Source organism: Sander vitreus, chromosome 8, assembly GCF_031162955.1.
Source record: "Sander vitreus isolate 19-12246 chromosome 8, sanVit1, whole genome shotgun sequence".
Lineage (NCBI taxonomy): Eukaryota > Metazoa > Chordata > Actinopteri > Perciformes > Percidae > Sander > Sander vitreus.
The window spans coordinates 17,250,420-17,273,989 of record NC_135862.1 but is presented as its reverse complement, the minus strand read 5'-3'; the positions used below and the strand labels follow the sequence as shown (position 1 = coordinate 17,273,989).

Here is a 23,570-nt window from a genome sequence, read left to right as displayed (position 1 = left end):
TTATTTTATTGTCAAACTCCCGCAGACTGGTACCGTCATTAAAGATTGAACGAACATAATAAAGCTTAGAAACATTTTTCATACTTTAGAATATGGTTTAATCTGAATTAATGGACCTTAGAGGTGGTAATGACGGACCATATGGACCCATAAATGTAACGAATTACTTGATATTAACTGGCTTGCACAGAATTCACAGATGTAACCTATTTTGGTATTATGCTGTTAATACAGACGTTAAAAAAAATGTGTATAGCAAATGTATTACATTGACCCAGGTGTTGTTTCCAAGACAACATTTGTGTACAACATCTACACTAATTTGAGAAGAGAACCAAAGCAATGTAATATATTTCCCTCAATTAGAGACCATGTTTATGCACATATAGTTACTGCTTCTCTGATTATGGATGAACATGAACACACACAATGTCATATTTGTTTTACTTGCAATAATCACATTTTGTGATTTCATGTATCTGCAATTTGTATGGTCAAAAATACGGATTGTACTTTTGACAAAACCTATGCAAGATCTATGCAGCGTATGCTGTTTACACATTATTTTAAATAAGCCTATCAGTTTTTTTAGTAATACCCATTAGCCTATGTTTACAGTTTATAACCATGAAAGACGGTTGCTCTGTTTTCTTCTTCCTTGTTCTTCTTGTTCTTTTCTTGTTAATCAATGTTTGAAGAAACAGGCTACTTCTTTGAGTTTTGTCAGGTAAAAGCATGATTCATAACACTCGAAATGTTCTTTGAGGCCTGATCGCATGAGCGACAGGTCGTCTCCGCTTCGTTTACAAGCAAACACGGCGACTACATTTCCCACAATTCTAGAGACGCTGTTACCATGGAGGCGTGGATAGCTTTAGTTCTGGGGTTGGGTCGGCTGTAGCAACAACAATAATGTTTAGGAAATTACTTTCTACCATGCATGTTTTGTTATAGCGAATGGTAGCTATATAAACTTATATATGCGTACGTTAGTGAAATAATGTGGGCTAAGTTATATATTGTGTATATGAATGTGTTGAGCTCCGACCGCAGTGGTTTGGCGCTGCTAATGCGCGCGAGTTTTCAAAGTGGGCGAGTCTGCGGCTCTTAAAAAGAGGACGTGCAACCGGCTAACCGGAGTTAGCTCATTATACCTCACATTCTGCTAGGCCAGATTACACGCAAACTGGTACTAAACGTTGTATCGGCTAAGGAATGTAATGTTACACCGTTGATCAACGTATTCGGTGGAGGTTTTTCAAAGCACGACCAGGTCGTTTTTATTTTATTGCCGGGCTCGTTGTTGCTAAGGCAAGCTAAAATGGACAAGTTAACGCTACTTGCTAAGCTAGCATCTCTGCTTTGTAATGTAAACAGTCGTGTGGTTAGCAGTTAATAGCGTCTCTTAAATAAAGGAATACGCAACTCACCAAAAGACACGTCTGTCCCATTTATGCCAACAGGTAAGCCAACGCTATGTGTCTGTTTTGGCTGGTTCATATCAGTGCTTTTAACTTTTACGCTAGCTAACTTGTAACGTTAATGTTAGCTAAATTAACAGTGACCATCCAATGCCAACTTCGCACGTAACAAATACTTTCCCTGGTTGTTTGAGATGTCCTCTCAAGTTTGTTTTGCACCTCTTTTCGCAGAGCACTCTACAGGCTCTGCATCATGTCTATTGATTTTGACAGTGCTGCTCTTCAAACCCAGCATGATGAAGAAGAATACGACCAAGAGGACTATGCAAGAGAGCAAGAGGTATAACGCATAGCTGCAGCATCGCAAAGTTGTTGGACTAACGTTTGTGTTACAGTAACGTTTGTGTCTAGTTGTTGAACCTTCTTGCGTCACTTGCCAGTGGGATTTTGTCAAACCGTAACGCACTGTGATTGCTTGAGCTCCTGCTGGTTTCTTGATTGTACATATTTTAAAACATCAGTTATCTAACATATCAGACGACAGCATATATCCAGGGCATGATTAAATTATAAAACAAAAACCTGTTGTATGTGCAGTGATGTAGGCATTACCTGTCTCTACTTCAGTTATTACGCATTTACTATCACCATTGCAGATTGTCATGTTGACATATTTACAAAAATATGTATGCTCCTTTTTTAAGCATTACTTTTGCCGTCTGTATTTGTAGTTTTTCTTAGTTAATGTTGTTTATTTGCTAAAGCATTTGAGGTGTGAATTTCACAAGCACCATCAGCTTCACAGCTAGACAGTCATGCTGTGTTATTACTCACGCCTACAATCTGTTGCACCATTAACCTGAGCTTTATTGGCTCAAGGAAAAATCCTCCTTCCAGGTGTGTCACACAGAAACTAGCTCTGCCCTAGGTTTCCCTACTTTCTCTTTATAGCTAACTTGTTTCTGTGCTTGGCCACACTTGTACTTGCAAGCATGAAGAAACTGTCACTGAATGTCTTACCAGTGGGTTTCAATACTCTGAAGAATGGGACTTTAAATATTAATTGTCAAATGGGGTTTTTTCCCTTCGGTATAGTCTAATTACAAGTTGGTCAAGTGGAAATTTTGCCATCAGTAATTGGAATGTTTCTGCTCCAGTTAACCTTGCTATATGTTTTGTCTAAACGGAGAATGGAGTTCTTTGGAAGCAAACCACAGCAATAACGCAGAGAGCCTACAACATGCCAGGCACTTTTTGGATGTTTCACACAGAACGTCTTCTCTGCAGAAAGATTAGGCTAGGAGCTTATCATGTGGCTTCACAGCTGAAGCAGAAGTGCCTCTTCAATCTTTGTTAAAGGTGTAAGCGGGATAATATGGGTCCTTTGGTTGTGGACACAGTGGAGGATTTGAGGAATATTCAGCGGTCCTTGTGGGAAGTAAGTCCAGCTGGCTCTGCTTGTTCCTTCACACATGGCAGGTTGTAAAGCAAGTCTGGTCAGTCTCTTTCTAACGCAGAGGTGGATGTGACTTGTTTTTGTTTCATTAAGAGCTAAGATGTTTTGACAGAAAATACATTATTTGTCAGTGGTGTTTCTTAGTTTGATTGTATGGACCAAACGAGTAATCTGTGCATTCCATACAAGCAGTACAAATATTAGGGCTGCAACTAACAATTACCTTCATTACTGATTAATCTAAAAACCTATATGCGGAAAATCCTCACGGTTAAACCACAGACCAGATAATGTTGCTTGATAAATGACTTAAATGATTTATTGATATGATTACTAGCAAAACTCTAAAAATGTACCCCTGGCCCTGACACATTCTTTCCCTCAGACTGTCAGTAATTGTTTATCTGTGCTGTTTTTTTCTTCTATCTGCATTACTTTATAATTCGGTTGTGTAGCAACCTTGATGACTCATTTCCATGTGCTATTTTTCCGCAGCTGCACAAATTGCTCACTGACCTGCCCGATGACATGCTGGAGGACAGCAGAGACTCCTCCTCCCCAGAGCTAGAGTACTCTCCCTGCAGCAATAAAAACACTGGCAACAGGTAACACACATATTGCTGTTGACACTAGAAATCTCAGATTTGGAGAACTCTGGGTGTGGTTCCAAACAATCAGACATACCTGATTGCATTTTGATATAATTGTGCTTTTTTACTCTCTCCACTCAGCCCACAGTCCACATGGACTCAGCAATGGTCAGATCACCCAAGGCCAACTACTCATGAACAGGTAGGTTGTTAGTTTTTTTTTTTCACTGATAGATTTTTGTCTTCTGAACTTCCAAAAAAAAAACATACCACATCACTATCACTCTCAATGTCTCTCTGAAGAACTGTGAAGTTGACTATGATCAACGCTCCCATGATGAGTACGCTTATGAGGATGGAGCTGTTCAGATCAATGGATATCACCCTCAAAGTCAACCTCTGCCTCACACCTGGAGCCAGGACCATCCTTTCACCCAGGGAGATTATATATACACCAGCATAGGCACAGAAAAATCTACAGAGACTTCTCTCACAGACGAGTATGAGTCCAAACCCTACCCTCAAGTCACTAATACCGCTGTTGTGTATAATGGAGAAGGAGAACACGGAGACAACCAAAACCATGGGGACCACAACAAGGGCAGAAAGAATTTTCAAGTGAGTAGAGTATGTTTGGTCTATTTTGTCATTTCAGGTGTTTTTTATATTATATCATACATGTGACTTAAATGTATGTCATTGTGTATGACATATTGTACATTTTCCTTTTAATAATTTGAAATAAACATATTGATATCTGGCCGTCCACCAGTTGTCAGCATAGTGTACAATTTTTGTGTGTGTGTTTTTAAGAAAAGGTTTATTTGTGTAACTTTGACTTGGTTTATTTTTGAGTTATTGAACACAGTACTATTTTTTTATTTCTAAAATACTGTGTTACTTATGTTTTGATTTTCATAATTTAAAGTCTGGAGCATTGGACAGAGTGGATCAGCACAAGGCCAGCTACAGTCCTCACCATCCTGCCCATCAGCCAAAGATTTTTAACTCACAGGCCGTCCACCAAGAAGGTCAATTTGACCATCTACAAAGAGAATTCCTTGACTCGACACAACGTGAGTCTTACAGTCGCTCACATTTAGTTGCTGGATTAATAGCACAGTACACAGTACAGTGACATGTAAACCACAGTTATAGTTGAAAAGTGATCTTGTTACCATAAATGTCAATTTAGGAATTTATCAAATTTAAACAAATTTATCCCAAGTGAATAATCAGTAAGTATTGTTTTGTTGTTACACTGCCATTGAGCAATCGATGAACTCTGAGCTGCTGCACTTGTTCTGTGGACAATAGTACATAACATTGGGTTGTTTTGACTGAGACAGACTGAGAAAGGGGAATTAATTAGAAAATATTGAACAGTGTTTCCTTTTAGGATTTTTTTTTTTAGCAGTGGGGGCAAGTCTGTCCAAATAACAACCCCCCTGCTGGCTTCGGTATATTGTTTCTAAAGTGACTTATTTAAAAACAAAAACAAATAACAATTATCTTACATTATGTCTGTGTCATAAAAGATGTATTCAGCCAGACTGCATGTACTTTTAATTGCCATTAGGAAGTAGCTTTAATAGCCTTAATTAGATGCCTAAAGTGTTATTATATAAAATAACCCCTCTCAAATGACATTGCTGAGAAATTAAAATGACTTCACACAGTTTAAAGGGGTAAGTGATTGATGTGTTGAATATACATGTTGTGCTGTGTTACAGAAACTGCTGATAGAGAGCAGCTTGCCCAGCTGCAGATTTTACACAGAGCACAGCAGAGGCAAATCGAAGACTTGGAGCAAAAACTAGAGGATTCAAGGCGTAATATGAGATACATCGAGCATCAGTTTGCAATTGCCAAAGGTATGTTTCACAAACTGGGGGGTGGGAATTGTTGTTCACTTTATTGCAGTACATAGTCCATGTAAAGTAATATGATTATACTTAGATAGTTAAGGTTTTGTTGCATGTTATGATTTATTGATCTCTTTTCAAACATGTATTTTAAGCTAAAATGTAAGCTGTTGTAGAAATTAAACAAACCGCTTGAACTTGGAAAGAATAAATAATAGAGCCTGACCGATAAAGGATTTTTAAGGCCGATATTGATACAAATATTTGGTGATTTAAAAATCCGATATATCGGCCAATATACACTACCAGTCTAAAGTTTGGGGTCACTTAGAAATTTCCATTCCACTCCGTTATAGACAGAATATGGAGCTGAGATCAGTTGCATTGTTTTTTTAACCAGGGCAGAGGTTTTCGGATTACATTATGTGTTTACATAATTGCAAAAGGGTTCGCCAATGTTTTCTCAGTTAGCCTTTTAAAATGATATCAGATTAGTAAACAGAATGTGCCTTTGGAACATTGGATTAATAGTTGCTGATAATGGGCAATGTAGATATTCAGTCGAACAAAAACACAACAACAACAAATCTAAGTGTTGCCAACAGGGACGTTGTAGAGTGCCCTCTGGTGGACAAACTATGCAACACCAACACTCATAACAGGGTTGAAGGGTGTTTCGTACGTTTTTATTTTTTAAATATTCATTTATCGGCCATTATAAATGCAGATACCGATAGTTTGGAAAATGCCTAATATCGGCCGATAATATCTAATAATATAACTCCAGGCTGCCTTGAAGACTTATGAGGAAGAAATAGTTTTTCCTCTGTCTGACCATTGTGTTTAACACTTATACTTTCCAAATGTTTTGTTTTTGTTGATACACTATTAAAAGCTAAAGAGCTGGCTATCTGTCAATCTATAGCATTAATTGAGATTGATAGAAGGAAATAAAATAGGATACGTCTTCACTTACTTGTATATATGCCCCCTTGTGGCTGTTCAGAGGTCTTGCACTATCTACAATAACACTGGGTCCTGAACTGGTCTCGTGTGTCCTTAATCTGTTGCTGGATGTGCTTGTTGGAATAATAATATAATCTTATTTTCTATCATCAATAGATGAAAAGGAGGGCCTAGCAGTAAGCCTAAAGGAATCAAGTCAATTGGTTGAAGAAGCCAAGGAGAGAGAGTTTCAAATGCTAAACAAAGTGAAGGCAATGGAGCAGCAAGTACAGGCCCTTACTGCAAGAGACCATGAGGTAAGTTCTGCACTGATACACACCACTGTTTTCCTCCTTCTCATCTTCTTAATTGTTAAAATATCAATACAAGAAAGTCTGCAATACATCAGCTTATCTGTAATTAAGGAAGAGACTTATAGAGTAGTTTTATTGTGTTTGCAGAACATGAAGAAGCAGAGGTTGGCAGAGGCTGCAGTGGACAGCATGAAGCAGCAGATGCTGGAGCTTTGTCGCTCTGACACTCTGTCCAAAACGCGGCAGCAGCATGACCGAGACCTTACCGTCATGAAGGAGAAGCATGAGGCTGCACTGTTGACACTAGAGCAGAAGCTAGACTCTACCTCTGAGGCTCTGAACAAACAGGTCTGTAGTGTTACTGTCACAGGAGATATAGTCGACTCCAAGTCACCTGCAAACATAGTAAACTCCTGTGTTGTTTTGTTGCTTCCAGGTTGATGTTGGTCAGAGGTTACGGGAACAGGTGAAGCAGCTGGAGCGCCAGAGAGAAGAAGAGCAACTGGAGAGAGCCCGAGTCGTCAACACCCTCAGTCAGCGTCTGGAGGAGAGTCAACAACAATGTGCCAAGCTGCTGCAAACAAGTAAGTTAATGTGGACGGCAACCACTTTTTTTTGTCTTTGACATACTTGCTAAAAACTCTGTCGAGAAGAAATCACAGAACATTAATGAGCAACTTCTATCTACGTGTTTTATTTGAGCTATTCCAAATCATTGTTTCTTCTCTGTTGTGGTTCTGTTTTCTTTAGGTTCAGTACAGGAAATGAGTCAGATACAAATCAAACTACAACAGGCTCAATCAGCCAAGGCACTAAGCGAAAACATGAACAAAGTCTTACAGGTTTGCTCTCTGATTTTCCTGCCCTAGAATGGAACCACTGTCAAAACCAATATTGTTTAAAAACAAAAGATGTGCTTAAACTTGGTTGATTTAACTTTTCACCTTTTTATTTTTATCCTAAAGGAGGATCTGGCCGAGTTGAAGGAACAGATCACTATGTATGAATCTGCTGTGAAACACGGTGTTATTGCATTAGATCTGGACAGTGACTGGGAGAACCAGCTGTCTGACTCCTGTGTGGATTTAGGATTAAAGAAAACAAACAGGAAAAATGGCTTGCTTCACAGGTACACCATGATTATATATTATTATATGTATATTATATCTTTACACTGTGTCCTTTTTCTTCATGCAATGGGTGCTAGTATATACTGTGAAACTTTAACTCGCAATGTTTCTACTTCATTATCACCACTCCCATCAATAAAATTCTAACTTTCCCTACTGTTTGGTCAGTGCTGCCCTGGCTCACCTGTCGGACTCCAAGCTGCCCAAAGATGAAGCTTTGCGGCTGCTGCGAGTGGAGATGCAGCGCTGCCTGGGTAGTCTGAAGGGGAAGCGTCAGAAGATCAGTCAGCTGCAGGAGGAGCTCCAGCTCTGTCAGGGTCGAGTGACCGAGCTGCAGACCCAATTGGATGAAGCCAAGCTCTGCTCTTCAGTGAGGACTGCCTTCTACTGTCTATGACCAGACACAAGCTTTGATGTTGCCTTGCTGAGCAAAGCATTTAAAACTGTACTGTCTGATAGCTATTATTCCGATTGAGGTAGATTGGCCAATTTGATTTCTTGCTGGTAAAAAAAAAACAGAAAAAAGGAAAAACATGCAATTGGTTAAGTTAAGGTGACACAACTAACAAAACCTATGGACCTGAACGGATTAAAATAAAATATTCATTCATGTTTCCTACCAAAACTATCCAGTTGTGTTGGCATTTAAAAGGAAACGGATGATCAAAATTCTCACAAACGAAATGGTACAAGCATAAGACGGAGAGATTAAATGGCTGTAATGCAACGGTGATCATAAAAAAATTGCATCTGTGTTCACAGGTCAGAGAGACCAATCAGATGAAACATCCAGACGTAACTGGAGCGTCTCAGAAAGAGTTCACGAAACTACAGGAAGACCAACGACGCTTGCAGGAACAAGTGGAGGTTGGTTGAAGTTTCGTCAAGTCAGTTATTTTTTTAGACTATCATGAAAGATTGGTGACGCTCTATCCAAACTCTAGCTGTTAGAAAAGAAGAATAAGGAGCTGAAACAGAGTGAGGAGAAGGTAAGGTCTGCCAACTTGGAGCTTTGCACCAAGATGAGGCAGATGATCCAGGAACTGGACCAAGAGAAGCAGGAGGCTGCTGAGAGGTAAGGCACAGAGGAGGGAAATAATTTTTTTTCTCTACCAAAAATTATCATAAAGAGTGTATTTTTATATATATATTTAAATAAATAAATAAATAATGTTTTTTTCTTCATGGAGAGCCGAGCGGATTCATCAGCAGTATAGGGACGATGTGGTGGACCGGGTCAGAACCGAGATCATGCTGGAATACGATGCTCAGGTTGAACAGCTGACTGCACAGCACCAGCAACAGGTCCAACAGTTACAGTGAGTCCTCTGCAGCTGTCACTGAAAATTGCCATTATATGGAAACCATTGCAGCTAATTTACAGTACTTAATACTTCTTCACAGGACCCAGTTGTCTGAGGCTAATGATAAGATGTTGGCTGTGCAAGAGTGTTACCTATCTGTCTGCAAGGAGAAGGACATGCTTGAGAAGGAGAATCTGATCAGAGTAAATGAGGTATACAAGATCCTAAAATATGTTTACAATATCAGATTGGACATGGTTTTCGTGCTAATCGAAAGGGAGAAATTAAAAGATCAAAATACACTATTGTAGGGTAAATTATTATTTGGAATGGTTCTTTATTGATTAATATTAGTAAGTTGGGACAAGGAACTTTACTATTCATATTTGACAATTTGTTGACTGTATGGCTACACGCTGTATTTGACAAATCCTTTTTTTAAGTGATGAAGTTTCCTGTATCCAACATAGATTGCCTGTGGACTGAGAAAGATTTATGATATTGTTCTCATTCCCAGCAAAAGATGACAGAAGAGAGTGGTACAGCTGTGGAGAAGCTGAGGGCTGAGCTTCAGGCTCAGCATCAGGCCTCAATAAATAAGCTCAACGCTCTCTGGTCCAAAGAAAAGGAGACTGAGATCCAGCAGCAGGTGAACTCTCACGTAGCCTTGGCCAAGGCTGCTTGGAAGGAGGAACTACAAAAGGTATAATTTCCCATAATAACTGTCCAGCTCCTCCAACTCCCTAAGGTGAATTTACATCAGATGGTGACCTGAAAGTTTTTACTGCTTCTGTGCAGGTGGAGAAGACCTGGGTCCAGAGGCTGGAGGAGGCCAGGAGAGAGAAACACAGAGAGACTGCTGAGGCAACCTGTCAGGCAGATGAGATTGAGGCCAGCAGCGTGACAATTACTGTTGAAGAATTGGACTCCAGGCTCAGTGCCCAGAAACAGCAGCTGCAACTGGAGGCTGACAAAGTCAAACGCAAAGCTGTGGAGGAAGCCAGGAAGCAAGCCCAGAGAGAGCTGCACAAGAAACATCTGGAGGACATGGCCAAACAGGTCAGTGTTTTTTTGTTTTTTTAAATAATACTTCTGCTAGTTAGCCAAAGTGATTTACTGTACATTTTATGAGTGGCACCAATCAATTCAATGCCACTACAGTTTCCATCGCTTTATTATTCATACACAGTTTTGATTTTTTTTTTTTTCTCCTTTTATATAATTTTAGATTTACCAGCTACATAATGTTTTCCCTGGTTCATCCCTCCATATTTTGAAATGAGCAAATCAAATAGTGGTCCATCAAAATTAAATGTTGCACAACTTTTCTCCAATATACCTTGCTTAATTCCCCAAACATGTATTATGTTATCTTGCCTTCATCATGGGTTGCCAAATTTAGTGTTGGTTTTGTTTCAGGTTGAAGGTGCAGTTACCAGGGCCTACAATCGCTGGATTGAGGATTTGACTTCATTACCAGAATACCAAGCCTCTCTCCAAACCGAGAGGGAGAAATGGGAAGAACTACAAGAAAAATGCACAGAACGACAGGTATGACAGGGCTTTATCTGAGTTAAAAAGTGTCACTGCTGTCAACTGGCTTTTCTTTTTCTGATAATGTATATTCCTCAATTTAAATGTGCCAGGTATCCCAGGCCCTGAGGGAGGCAGAGGAGCAGTGGAATAGGACGCACAGGAATCAGCTGGAGGAACAGAGCACCGGAACGCAGAGGGTGGAGGAGCTCCAAGAGGAGATGGCAGCTCTCCAGAGTCAGCTGGAGCAAGGCAGGAGAGAGCACGCTGCCCTGCTGAAGGCTGAGCTGGCTGGAGCTAGAGCAGCCTGGAATCGAGACAAACAACAGGAGATCGCTGTCATCCAGGTCCGCAGCGAGCAGGCGTACCAAAGCAAGCTGCAAGAGCAGCGCAAAAATCTGGAGCAGGCTTTGCAGCAGGCCAGAGAGGATGCTGGTCTCCATAAGGAGCTGCTCCTGCAGATGGAGGCCAAGCTACAGCAGACTCTGACGGCCCGAGAGGAGGAGTGGAGATGTCAGCATGCAGAGATGGAGCAGTCTCAGAGAAAGCAGATGAGAGAAGAATTACTAGCAGAGCTTCAGACTCATCTGGCAGAGGTCCAGGCACAACTTCTCAGGGACCCCAAAACAAATCAGCAGGGCACTGAAGACACCAGAAGGACCAGCGGGGCCACGTCAGAGGACACAATAACACACATCATTCAAACATCCTGCAAAGACATAGTCAACAGAGCAGTATCTCAAGCCAAGAAGGAATGGGAGAGGGTGAGTTTTTATTGGATTATCTACTATCTAAAGATAAAATAAGTGATTTTATCTGTTAATGATTTTGGAGGACTTACTCTGCTCAATGATTAAATGTTGTTGCAACGCAATAAGTACTTAAAGCAAAAACAGAATTGGGTACGGACACATCAAACCCCAGATGGGTACAATTGTTGGACAAACCAACAAAGGAAAAGGAGAACACACTGGAATGTGCAAGTTCCCAAGTATTTATTAATACAATGTTTCAACCTACAAGGTCTTCGTCAAGTTGAAAGTCGAAACATTGCATTGATAAAAACTCGGGAGCTTGCATATATTAGTGCACAAACTTTTCCTTTTCCTTTTTTATGTGGTGGCTTGTGGCTCGGAGGTAGAGTGGTGGCCTCATAACCACAAGTTCAATCTCAGGCTCCTCCGGCCACATGTCAAAGTGTTGCTGAGCAAGACACTGAACCATAAGTTGCTCCTCGGCTGCTGTATGTATAGCTGCCCTCTGCTCCTAATACTTAGGATTAGAATTTCACTACAGTGTGTATGTGACAATAAAGAAATAGTATTTTTTTTTTTTTTTACCACAAGTCCTGCTATATTTAAATGCTGTAGCATTCAATTAATGTGCCGTTTTTGTTGTTGTTGTCATTATTATTATTATTATTATCTTTCGTGTGGTACAATGTTTGAGTTGCTTTTCCATTTAGGCTTTCATTTATGCCCCCACAGATAAGTGAGGAGAGACTGAGCCGTGTGTTAAAAGAAACACAGGAGCAGCATGAGAGAGAAATCGACAAAATGCAAAGTATGTAATGCACTCTTATCTTCAATAAGCAGGACATAAGACCGGGCGTCATTTGATTAGACTATAGTGTTTACATGACAATATTGTCCACTGTTTCCAGGCTCTTTGTCCCAGAAGAAGGAGCAGGCTCGTTGCAGGAAGGAGTGTGCTGAGACTTTAGGTAAGCTGCAGAAGAAGAACAAGGAGCTCCACAGACACTTGGAGAAAGCCTGTCATCAACTCCAGCACAGTGTTCGTGAGCACAAAACTTCCTTGCAGCTTCTGAAAGGTATTAAATGCATTTAAAATGTTTCTTTTTAAATGGCATTTAAATAGATTTACTCAACATGCAATGTATCTGTGTATTGTAGATGAGCATGAAAGCAGCTTACAAAAGGCAAAGGAGGGACATCTGCAGCAGCTGGAGGAGGTGAAGAGAGCCAAAGAATCCTCAGGGTTTGTGTTGTTTTTAGTATTTCTTATCTTTAGTTGAAATGTCCAACGATATGAAATATTGTTTCCCTGGCTCTTTATTGTTGCTCTGTTTATTGTTACATGCCACATAAATCAAAGTGAATCAAAGGTATACATTTCTTTATGTCATGTTCCCAAAAAGATGTCAAACAATTTTGCTTAAGCATCTTGCATTTGGGAAGATGTTTAGATATTCCATCCAATAAAATGTTATAGATTTTTGGGACAACAAACTCCTACTGTCATCATTATGATGACTAGCTCGAGCAGGACTTTTACTTTCAGTAATATTCAACTCAAGTCCTTCTAGTCATTATGTCCAGCCCCCAAATCATGATCCATTCAGAAACCGCATCAAAAAATGCATTTGATGGTTACCACTTTATACTTTTACTTACAACATATAGTAATTGTTAAATTTATAAATATTCTGTGTCTTAAGGCTCCATACGGTTTTATTTGTGTATAAACCTTAACTTTAAGATTCTGACTTATGAGTGAACAAGGCTGAAAAAGCCAAAAGAACTCTTCAATTTACAAAAGATTTCTATGGTTAATTTCTACTCCACTCTTTCGACTATTTATAGAAAGGGAAAATCTCATTTGGAAGCTTTAATGTTTAAAAATGTAAGAATGAATTCCCTAAGCTACACTCTTTGTATTGGGTGCAAAACAAAATGGGTACTTTAAAATAGCTGATAATACACCAAGGTTCAGTTTGCACTCACTATTATGATGGATAAAGTGCTCTGAAAAACATTATGATCTACTGTAAATAATTTTTAGACATTAAGTTTTTTTGAAACCTGACTTCACTAGATAATAAAGTTCTGCTAGATTATAAAGTTCTGCTAAGCGTGAAACTGGGTATGGTGGTAGTAGCACTCCTAGTGATAACAGTAGTTCATGAAAAATTTATTTCAATGATGGCAACAAATGAATTGTTCTTGCTTACAGGAGTTCTAATCTCCAACAAAATGCTCATCAAGGCCTCGAGGAGATGAAGCAGCAATACTTGATGACTGTAGAAAAGATCAGAGGTTGGTAATGGTGCTGATTTTTATTTTTTATATATACACACACACACACACACACACACACAGGTGTGGATTTAAAATATTCTGTATTCTAGGACACCATAATTCAATGTTACACGGTGGAGATGGTACAGACAAAGCTAGACACTATGATGTCCTGTACCATACTATGTGTTATGTCCTCACTTGTGAATCTGATGCAGGTTTTCATGATTATATACATGCGCATTAAACCTCACCATGTCATTTTCTCGTATGTGTACCTAGTGAGAAGCACAGGCCATAATTGTGTTTTTTATGGCAGGAGACATGCTGCGTTACCTCAAGGAAAGTCGGGAGCGAGCAGCAGAGATGATCTGCATGGAGGTGCAGAGGGAGAGGCAGGACACTGCCAGAAAGATGCGGCACTATTATCTGACCTGTCTGCAGGAGTTACTGGAGGACGGAGGAAAGACTTCAGGGCAAGTGGCCATAATTGTCCTAATCTTGTTTGCTTGCTTCATCATGGCTCTTCAGGCTAATTGTATTGATCGTCTTGTCTTTTGCAGGGCTGAAAAGAAAATAATGAATGCTGCAAGCAAGCTGGCAGCCATGGCTAAAGTGCTGGAGACGCCTTTCAAAAGTAAATCTGGAAAGAACTACAGTTTACAAAGTGAGTCCTGTTGTGCAGAACTGTTTTACTGTAGAGGTTTCTTTTTTGTTTGTTTCAAAATATCAATGTGGCGTGAATCTGTGTTTTGTATTGACAGGCTGTTTGACGGCTGTGTCCACAGGTAGAAACGCAGGTTTCAGTAAGAACCCGCCAACACTAACTGAGCTTCCTGACATAAGGCAGGAGGAGAGATCCCACAGGGAAAAGACTGATTCAGAGCAGAAACAAGCTGCTGCAGCGAGGAATAAACCTTTGAGTCACCAGGACATTTCTGCATCTGGGAAGGAGGAAGCCTCAGTAGATGCAGTGCTGAAACCCCAAACTAATGCTCACACTCACCTCCGCTCTTACAAATCTTCTCAACAGATGGCTTCTCCATCCCAGGTGGATTTAGTTAATGTGTCTGTGAGAAGTAAAAGCAGGGAGCTGTACCTGCAGGGGGTTGACTCCAGCAACGCAGACAACCGCCTCGACTCAGAGCGACAAAGTAAACCGTTCCTCATCCAGGAGGCTCCTGTCAGAGACGAGAGAAGGACCGACTGGAGCATGAGCAGCAGTGACTCGGACACAGGCTTCCAGGTTTCAGGACTCTCGTACTCGGGGAAGAAACTAGAGCCAGTGAAGCCCTTTTCTGTCTCTGCTGCATCAGCCAGTGACTCAGGAGAGTTTGGCGGCCTCACCCCAGATGTTTCTGACCTGACTGTCTATAATGAAATTGCCAAAAAGACACCTCACACCCAGACCTTGAACTTTCAGCATGCAAAGAGAAGTACACACAGAGAGCCCACCCCAGGCTCTGAGGCTGAGAAGCAGCATGGAGTTTGTTCCAGGCCTCTGTTCTCTGAGTTGAGACAGCGCCAGCAGGACAGCGGCTTCGACAGTCCATTCTACCAACATAAATGACAAAAGGAAGGGCAGGTATGACATGAAATAGGGAGACAAGCTTGAAAATGTCAGTTATTTTACCAAATAGTGCCTTTTTAATACAGTGTATAAAGTTTACATGATGTAGAACCTTTGCCTTCATGGCTGCTTTCTAATGTCTTTCTGTCATTCTAATGTCCAAGAATGTTCAGGTTTTTCTTTTGCAGCTGTACGCTTGCTTGGAAGTGATTCTTACATCACAAATAAGTGCACCCGTTAGAAAATGTTTATAGGTCAAAAGTTGTAGCTCTGCCCACACTGTTGAACTTGTGAGTTCATTGGCTGACACAACAGCTTACTGTGCCCTGGCCTTTACCTACCTACCACAGACTACTAGATCAAGTGCAGCTTTATAATCTCATGTCACTCTGTTTTGTTTTCTCTCTCTGTTGGATTTAGATTCTAGTGTCTGTGTTTTTTATATTTTTTAAATATTTTATATCACGTTAATGAGATGCTGTGCATTGTGTTGTTTTTTATATATTGATTAAAATCATTTTTAATAAATTCTGTTTAAAAAAATTAATTTATATCGGATTACTTTTGGTGATATCTAATGATATAAAGTCAATACAATACGTTTAACTACAGTTCAGTATAAACCAAACGTAGTTTAATTTTCAGGCATTTTATATGCTAATCAATTAATGGACAAAATAATGAAATGTTAGTATAAAGTACACCAGCTGCAGGTAATGAATTACCGGTCTGATTAGTTAATGTTACTTTATAACTAGTGTTTTAACATTTTCCAACCCTTGATATCGCGGTGATCCTCCTATACACACTTCAGTAGTGTCTGAGGAATTCGACGCGCTGCTGATTGAAGTTTCACACAGATCAACATGATTGTCTGGATAGTGATTGCGGCTGTGGTTTTTCTCGCCCTTTTGTGCCGCCATCCGCACTTTTTCCAGGATGTCCAATACGTATGGAATAAAATACAAGCGAGGCGTCGTGTCTTAAAATACAAGCAGACTAATTACTCTATCCTGGACCGGTTTTTAGAAGCGGTGAAGGCGCAGCCACACAAGCCGTTCATCCTTTTTAACGATGAGACTTTTACCTACCAGGATGCGGATGAGCTCAGTAACAAAGCTGCACGAGTTTTCTTGCACAATGGATTTGTTAAAGAAGGAGACACTGTTGCGCTGTTCCTCAGAAATGAGCCGATGTTTCTGTGGTTGTGGTTAGGGTTGGTAAAGATCGGATGTAACGCTGCTTTTCTCAACTACAACATCCGATCCAAGTCCCTGTTCCACTGCTTCAGCAGAAGCGGAGCCAAGACTCTGGTCGCAGCTGAAGGTAAGGATGCAAACACTCAGTGTTCGAACTATACCGTGGCCTTTGGGGAGCCCACTTTTTGTTTTTCACCAGAGGGGGGTCGTGCGCTTGCGACTTGCAGTGACTTACAAAGATGCATAACCGCTAAAAGTGTATGCATTATACAGGATTTACCCTATTATACTTTATCGCCAGGACTTGATAGGTCAAACAGCAAGCAGCCACCCACAAATAGCATCAGGCTGTCTTTGAGATTTCACATGAACAACGGTTAAAGTTACTTAGGCTACCGAAGAATAAGCTACCATAATTCCTCCGTTCAATTGGGCCTAAGCGACGCACCCCGAGCTTCCATTCGTTTTGCCAGCAGCGTGTTAGCATTTGAACAAAGTGCTGTGTGTCCACAGTGTGTGCAGACTGTAGTTACAGTATTACCTGAGGCCTTTTGGAGTTTGTGATCTCCCTGCAGGGGAAACGGTCTCTGACATGTTCCGTTTGAGCTTCAACTTTACTCTGCAAACAAAAGTGTATTGGGAGTTGCACCTGGAATTGCCTATAGCCTGAAAATAAACAAGAACACCAAAGGATGCAGCCAATGTCGAAGTGTGACTTTTCTCAAGATGCAAAGGCTTATACTGTCAGCTATTCCATCAATCAATAGATAATCTCTCTCAAGGGTTAAAAACGACAAGGGTTAACAGACAGCCATGTATATGGGCTCTTCCAGTCTCTTCACTGCTGGCTGTTATAATTTAACAGGAGAGAGGAGCAAGAAGGGTTAGGATCGTGACCGGTGTGCCAGTTTAGCTGCTGATCATGTTAACTGGTGATATTTGAATAAAATCAGTGACCATTCAACAAGGCCCTGCCTACTTTTTAAGAGTGTTCTGCTCTGCCTCCGCCCAGAGTGCCAGAGGTTAACATTTCCACAAAGTGTTTGCAAGTGAGGCAAAATAATGGATATCGCTGAAAACCTCACCAGTTTATGTGTAATACATGTCTGTTTAAGCATTATCCACACAAATACGACACATACTGTATGAACGGGAAAAGAAATAAAACGAAACAACTAGAGATCTAGCTGGGATTCGAACCTTGGATGTCACGGACAAAAAAGTTGACAGACTAGCTTTACATAAAAAGTTACATTGAATGTAACTTTTTTTTTTTTACTAATATTTTTTACATTGATATATGGTTTTATTTCCAGAGTTACACTATGCTGTAGAGGAGGTTCTGCCCAGTCTGCTGGAGCAGCAGGTCACTGTTTTCATCCTGGCTGACAGATGCAGAACTGCAAATATGGAGAGTTTCAAAGACAAAATGAGCCAGGCCTCCTCTGAGCCTCTGTCCAAAGATTTAAGGTCACATTTAACCTTACAGAGTCCTGCAGCCTACATATATACATCAGGGACAACAGGTAAGCTACTTTAGATGTTAAATGTTCAGGATTCAACAGTAAAAGACAACAGTACCTACTCTACATGTGCATACCTCTGGCTTCTCTTTAACAGGTCTCCCTAAAGCAGCAGTAATCTCTCATGTCAAACTGTGGAGCCTAGCTTGCAGTATGTCTATGGTAGGAGTGACCTCTGAAGATGTGCTTTTTATTAGTCTCCCTCTCTATCACACCACGGGTTTCCTCGGATTAATTTCGGTCATTGAGAGGGGTATGCATTCATATTATTTATTTGATAAATTGTGATGGAAAATGTTTTAATAGGATCAGTATTTTTGATAAGGAATAAGGCTGGTGTTATTTCTTACTGTCAGCATCTTCAATGAAAAGACCAAAACCAAAAATGCATTAGTCAGTCTCTCAGTACATTCCAACTTCCCTGCTTTGTGTGTGGCACTCAGGCCCGAGGCCATTAATTTCTACAGAAGACCTAAATCTGTAAAAAGGGCAACGTAATTTCCTTAAACAGCTGGACACTGTAGTTTTTGGCAAACAACACTCAAACGGTAGTAAATTATGTATTTGTTGGGGACTATTTTCAGCTGCAGATCAATACACATTTAGTGCACTGATTTCCAACTGGGGATAGCTCGGCAATTGGAAAAAAATGGAGGCTTTTCACCAGAACAAATAAACCACCAGCAATCACAGGCTGGTTGCAACAGGACCCACCTCCCTGAGTCTGTCGTGGATAAATGATTGAAACCTGCAGCTTCAATTGCAAACTTACTAAAAGACCAAACGGTCTATGCTTAAAGTCCATGCTTAAACATTGACATATCCAGGAACAGTGTGTCACTTTTGTACAATTGATGGTGTTGAATAACATCCAGTTTAAAATCTGTTCAAAAATGTGTCATGAGTGGTGTTAATGAAGTGAATGAAGGGGTACTTGAGCTCAGACTGTGGAGGTATATCAGACAAAAAGGTCAGGTGCTCTAGTGATTATTCATAGCAGAAATGTAATACATTTAAATGGAATATAGTAAAAAAAAAAAATAGTTCATGACTTTTCATTGTAATGAAGTGCAACAGTGTCGCTGATTAATGTGTTTTTGATATTTTGCAGAAAACAATGGAGGTCTATGGCAAAGAGGAATAAGCCATATCAGACTTTGGCTACACAGATGATATTCATTAGTTGGATCAATTAATTGCTTAATTTGGTCTTTTCATGGATTTGTTGACAAAAAGAAAAATATTGACTTATGTTTTAAGATTATTTGTCATCTTGTTGCTGTGTGTAGGTAACACATTGGCTTTGAGGAGTAAATTTTCTGTATCTCAGTTCTGGGACGACTGCAGAAAATATAACGTCACGGTCATAATGTTTATAGGTGAAATGATGCGTTACCTCTGCAACACACCAAAAGTATGTATGTCACAGCACTAACATTGATGGCACCATCACATTAAAAGGTCACCGTGACTAAAAAAACAATGAAAGGTCTTGATTCTTTCCCAACAGAAACCTAATGATCAAAGCCACAAAGTGAGACTTGCGATAGGCAGCGGGGTAAGAGCCGATGTTAGGAGGCAATTCATAAGCAGGTTTGGAAACGTTCAAATCAAAGAGGTTTATGGAGCAACTGAAGGGAATTTTTCTCTGCTGAATTGCACCGGCAAGATTGGAGCTGTTGGCCGAGACACCTTCCTCAACAAAGTAAAAGTCCATATTTAATTCCACATGATGAAGTAAAAGCTATTAATCATCAATAAGCAATGTTTTGGCTTTTTTTTTTAAATTTTATCTTGCAGTGGGTTTTTCCATATGCTGTGATTAAATTCGACGCAGAAAAAGGAATACCTTTGAGGGATTCTTCTGGTCTCTGCATAGAGGCTGCCAAAGGTTAGTACCAGGGCTGTAGCTACCATGTCCTCAGTTTTCTCTTCTTTTTTTTTTAATGTCTGTTTATTGGTATTTTAGAGAACAAAGTATTGGACAAAATTAAGTGTTGACCTCTCCTGTATTAACTTTCCACAGGTGAACCTGGACTTCTGGTATCCGAAATATCAACGATGGCTCCGTTCGCTGGATATGTGAGAGACCTGCAGCAAACTGAGAAGAAGAGGCTGCATGACGTCTTCAAGAAAGGAGACTTGTACTTCAACACTGGTGACCTGCTGTGCATTGATGAAGATAATTTCATTTACTTTAAGGATCGAGTCGGAGACACTTTCAGGTGAGTTAATCTTTCACTTTCAGCCACCTAATTCAAAGTGACACTTAAAAAAACGTTTATTGTTATAGATGGAAAGGAGAGAACGTGGCTACAACTGAGGTGGCTGGTGACTGAAGTGCCAGGTAATGTTCACTGTTCTTTGTTCTTTCTTGTCACAATTGCAGTAGTCTATATCCTTGACGTTTCACTTCCGGGATTGCTCCATTCCCGCCGGAAAATCCGCCAGATTTCACTCATTTAGGCCGGATATCCGTTGCCTTGGGCTTCCTTTGTGTTGGCATTTTAAACTCCGGTCGATTTATGAGGACTATGGTTAACCTTTTCTCAGATCTCTGTAAGTTAATCCAGACAGTTAGATCTGTCCAATCTGAGTTTTCTGTTGCTTGACTAAAACAACTTTTAAACGTACACATGTTCCACGTAAACAAGTTCCTTCCGAGCCTATTTTGCAGCGGCACCACGGCTTTTCTCCAGTGCTTAGCAGCGGCTCTGTACGGAGTTTAGCACCGCCCATGACGATTGTGATTGGTTTAAAGAAATGCCAATAAATCAGAGCACGTTTTCCTCCCATCCCTGAATGCTATGTGGAGTAGCCAGACCCTCCTCCAGCACACCTTGGAGGAGGGTCTGGCAAAGCGAGACTCCAATTGCAGCAGCAAAGTGTGTGGGCAGAAATAGTTATTTTCATTACTGATTCATCTTGGAGTTATTTTCTCAATTAATCCTTTGGCCTATAAGATGTCAGAATGTAGGAAAAATGCCTTTCATAATGTTCTAATAAAGACCAATATACCTTTGTCCAAAGATATTAACTTTACATAAAACAAAGAAAAGAAACACATTGTTTCAGCTCTAAGGTAAACTTTATCTCGGGAAAATGAAAAACCTTTGGTCATCTTTGGTAGAAATAAATGTTAGCTTTATTTAACTTTTCTCATATTATATTTGTCTCTTTGCCTTGCCAAAGGTAATAAAAGCCCCAAAGAAATCTTAAAAAGAAAAAAAAAAACCTGCATTGAGATCCGATCACTCGGACCACATTCGTAGTGGTCTGGGCCAGATATGGCCACATTCTTATAGCAGTGTGTACGCGTTATGTCCCGGGCCTCATTAGGATCGCCTACTCAACTGTGAACGGAACTACGTACTCATTCACACAAGTATTTCTCCTGTCACAAAAACCACTGATAGAGAATTGTGTGTTTTGGATGCTATTATCATACTGTCGGTGATGTGTCGATGTTTTTGTGCCGGGGCTGCCTGCCTTTCTATCCCAGGCTGTCTGGAGCTCTGTGCTCTGCAGTTGCCTATAAAAGGCAGCCGCCGGTTGACAATAACCTCATTTTTAGTTTCATAAAACGTCCCAGATTTCACGAATATGTGGGATATTACTACAGACAACCCTGCTCTTACGTCGCAACTTCTCATTTTGTTATTTAGTAGTCTTGCATTGCCAGACCTAGCTCAACAGCGCTCGTCAGTAGACATCCCTATTTCGGCACACAGGCAAAGACTGTATAGCAGTGCTTTTCAGTTAGTCATTGCACAATTTTAATGAATGATTTATGTGAGATTAACAACTGTAATGTATACACACAACCCTAACACACACACACACACACACACACAACCAGCCTACCGGTATGTGCCAACGGAAATTATGTACATGTTTATTTGCATATAGAGCAGGGAAGTGAGATCCGATCACAAGTGGTCACTCGAGACACATTTGTATACTCCTTCTACTGCCAGGTGAAAATACGCGTACTTGGAGCTGTCCGCTTGTAATCGGATCACTCAGATCGGATTTAATACCAGGTAGAAATGCGGCCTTAGAGAAAGGACATGCAGCCTTTTTATGCAAAGATTTGAAGCACAGAACTAGTCTATCCTTTGAAGCCTCAGTATCCTATATTATATTGTGTCAGTTGTTAAATAGAGTGTTCAGGTGGTTCAAAATCAGTAAATATCTTATAAACGCATCATATTTAGCAGGAATTTGCACCCAGATGGCTGTGATTCTGTGGAACAATACAATGTGAGTCAGACACTGTTTGCTTATGTCTGGATGTTGCAAATCAAAGGGCATTACAGGGAAATGCAAGTTTGGATACATTTACCATTAACCAGACACACGTTTGCCAGGAGTCGATTCTCCAAAGGGACAACTCGTACCATAAACTCAGGTATCATGTCTCTTGTCCCAGTTTCACAGTGTTATTTACACTTCGCCGGTCAGTTAAAATCAGTGTCCTAGTCATAAACTTTGGCCAAAATATTCAACTTTACTAGTATAGAGAGCCTAAATGCATCACTAGTCTCTGTGAGACAGGATGGAGCAGGAGGAGCAGGTTCATCCTGACTGAAGACATCTCGCAGCTAATTCTCTGCAATGCAGACAAACTTAGGTTTAAATAAACAGGGCACAAGTTGTAGCCCAGTGTAACTCACTGAATCCATGGCAACTTCCTGTTTACATCCCCCAAAGCACCCAAATTATGGGAACTGTAGTTCCAGAAGTTGGAGCATGATTATCCCCCATATACAAGTAAGACAAAGGGTAATAGTAGTAGGAGTGATAAAATGTACAAAACCATTAACATTAATGTTTTTCGTGTTGCACTATCAAGCGCTTCTCTGTGACGGCAAGCTTTTTTCTCCGTTCTAGATGGAGATGTTCAGAGCAGTGTTGAGACTTTAACTTTTGGTTGTAGATGTTCATGTTGTATGAACTAGTCTGAAGCCCAGGCTGAGATAACCTCTGCACCACATGTTCATTTAATCAATAATGTCTTACATCGGTAAACTAGTGTCATCTGATTTAACTACTGTTTAACTTTTAAAATGTGATAATTGTAGATTGTCCATTTAACGTTAGTTCACACATTTTGAGATTTTATAGTCTTTTTTATCCTCTAACATCAGTGACCTTTTGGTTGATAAGGTTGTTCTACCTGCCTGAGCTTCCCGTCCACCGGTCAAGATGTCCCCATGCTGCTGATCCCCCCCACCCCCTTTTTTTGGTCAATCAATAATGTCTTACATTGGTAAACTAGTGTCATCTGATTTAACTACTGTTTAACTTTTTCCAGGTCAGGAGGGGAGAGCTGGAATGGCTACCGTTACTTTAAGTGAAGCACAGAGATTTGACCCTGCAGATGTTTTTAAACATGTTGTAAGCTTCCTGCCGGCCTACGCAAGGCCATGTTTTCTGAGGATTCAGGTATTTTTACTCCAGTCATTTTATATTTTTTACAAAGCATCTTGACAGTTTCAGCCTTATTTCAATGTCCTCACACTAACAATTAATTTCACTGTGATTGCAGAGCTCCTTGGACGTTACAAGCACGTTCAAGCATATGAAGGTGAAGCTGGTGGAGGAGGGTTTCAACCCAAATCAAATGACCGACCCGCTCTACTTTCTGGATGAAAAAAACAAGAATTACGTCCCGCTTAC

General features: G+C 40.3%; 2 protein-coding genes across 4 annotated transcripts; both read left to right on the top strand.

Annotated features, from left to right (window-relative positions):
* Positions 1–871: 871 nt before the first annotated feature.
* Positions 872–15,644, top strand: cep152 (centrosomal protein 152). 3 transcript variants are annotated; one of them, XM_078257220.1, is made up of 28 exons: positions 872–1,463; positions 1,653–1,761; positions 3,373–3,482; positions 3,609–3,669; positions 3,771–4,085; positions 4,396–4,543; positions 5,201–5,341; positions 6,455–6,594; positions 6,739–6,939; positions 7,028–7,175; positions 7,342–7,433; positions 7,557–7,720; positions 7,890–8,091; positions 8,484–8,588; positions 8,666–8,796; positions 8,912–9,040; positions 9,126–9,237; positions 9,543–9,728; positions 9,824–10,084; positions 10,445–10,576; positions 10,672–11,322; positions 12,046–12,121; positions 12,222–12,389; positions 12,472–12,556; positions 13,532–13,614; positions 13,916–14,072; positions 14,160–14,263; positions 14,385–15,644. In XM_078257220.1, the coding sequence occupies exons 2-28, from the start codon at positions 1,675–1,677 to the stop codon at positions 15,164–15,166; spliced, it is 4,971 nt and encodes a 1,656-aa protein (XP_078113346.1). In that variant the 5' UTR covers positions 872–1,463; positions 1,653–1,674; the 3' UTR covers positions 15,167–15,644. The 3 variants fall into 3 exon arrangements, with proteins under 3 accessions (XP_078113346.1, XP_078113345.1, XP_078113347.1); XM_078257219.1 differs by having other exon boundaries at positions 14,361–15,644; XM_078257221.1 differs by lacking the exons at positions 872–1,463; positions 1,653–1,761 and adding an exon at positions 2,400–2,859 and having other exon boundaries at positions 14,361–15,644.
* A 388-nt stretch (positions 15,645–16,032) lies between these two features.
* LOC144522276 (long-chain fatty acid transport protein 2-like) lies at positions 16,033–23,287 on the top strand. The gene is made up of 9 exons (XM_078257222.1): positions 16,033–16,492; positions 17,682–17,891; positions 17,986–18,141; positions 19,178–19,302; positions 19,399–19,593; positions 19,689–19,779; positions 19,915–20,113; positions 20,182–20,235; positions 23,206–23,287. Exons 1-8 carry the CDS (start codon positions 16,033–16,035, stop codon positions 20,225–20,227), a joined length of 1,482 nt encoding a protein of 493 aa, XP_078113348.1. The 3' UTR covers positions 20,228–20,235; positions 23,206–23,287.
* Positions 23,288–23,570: the final 283 nt, after the last annotated feature.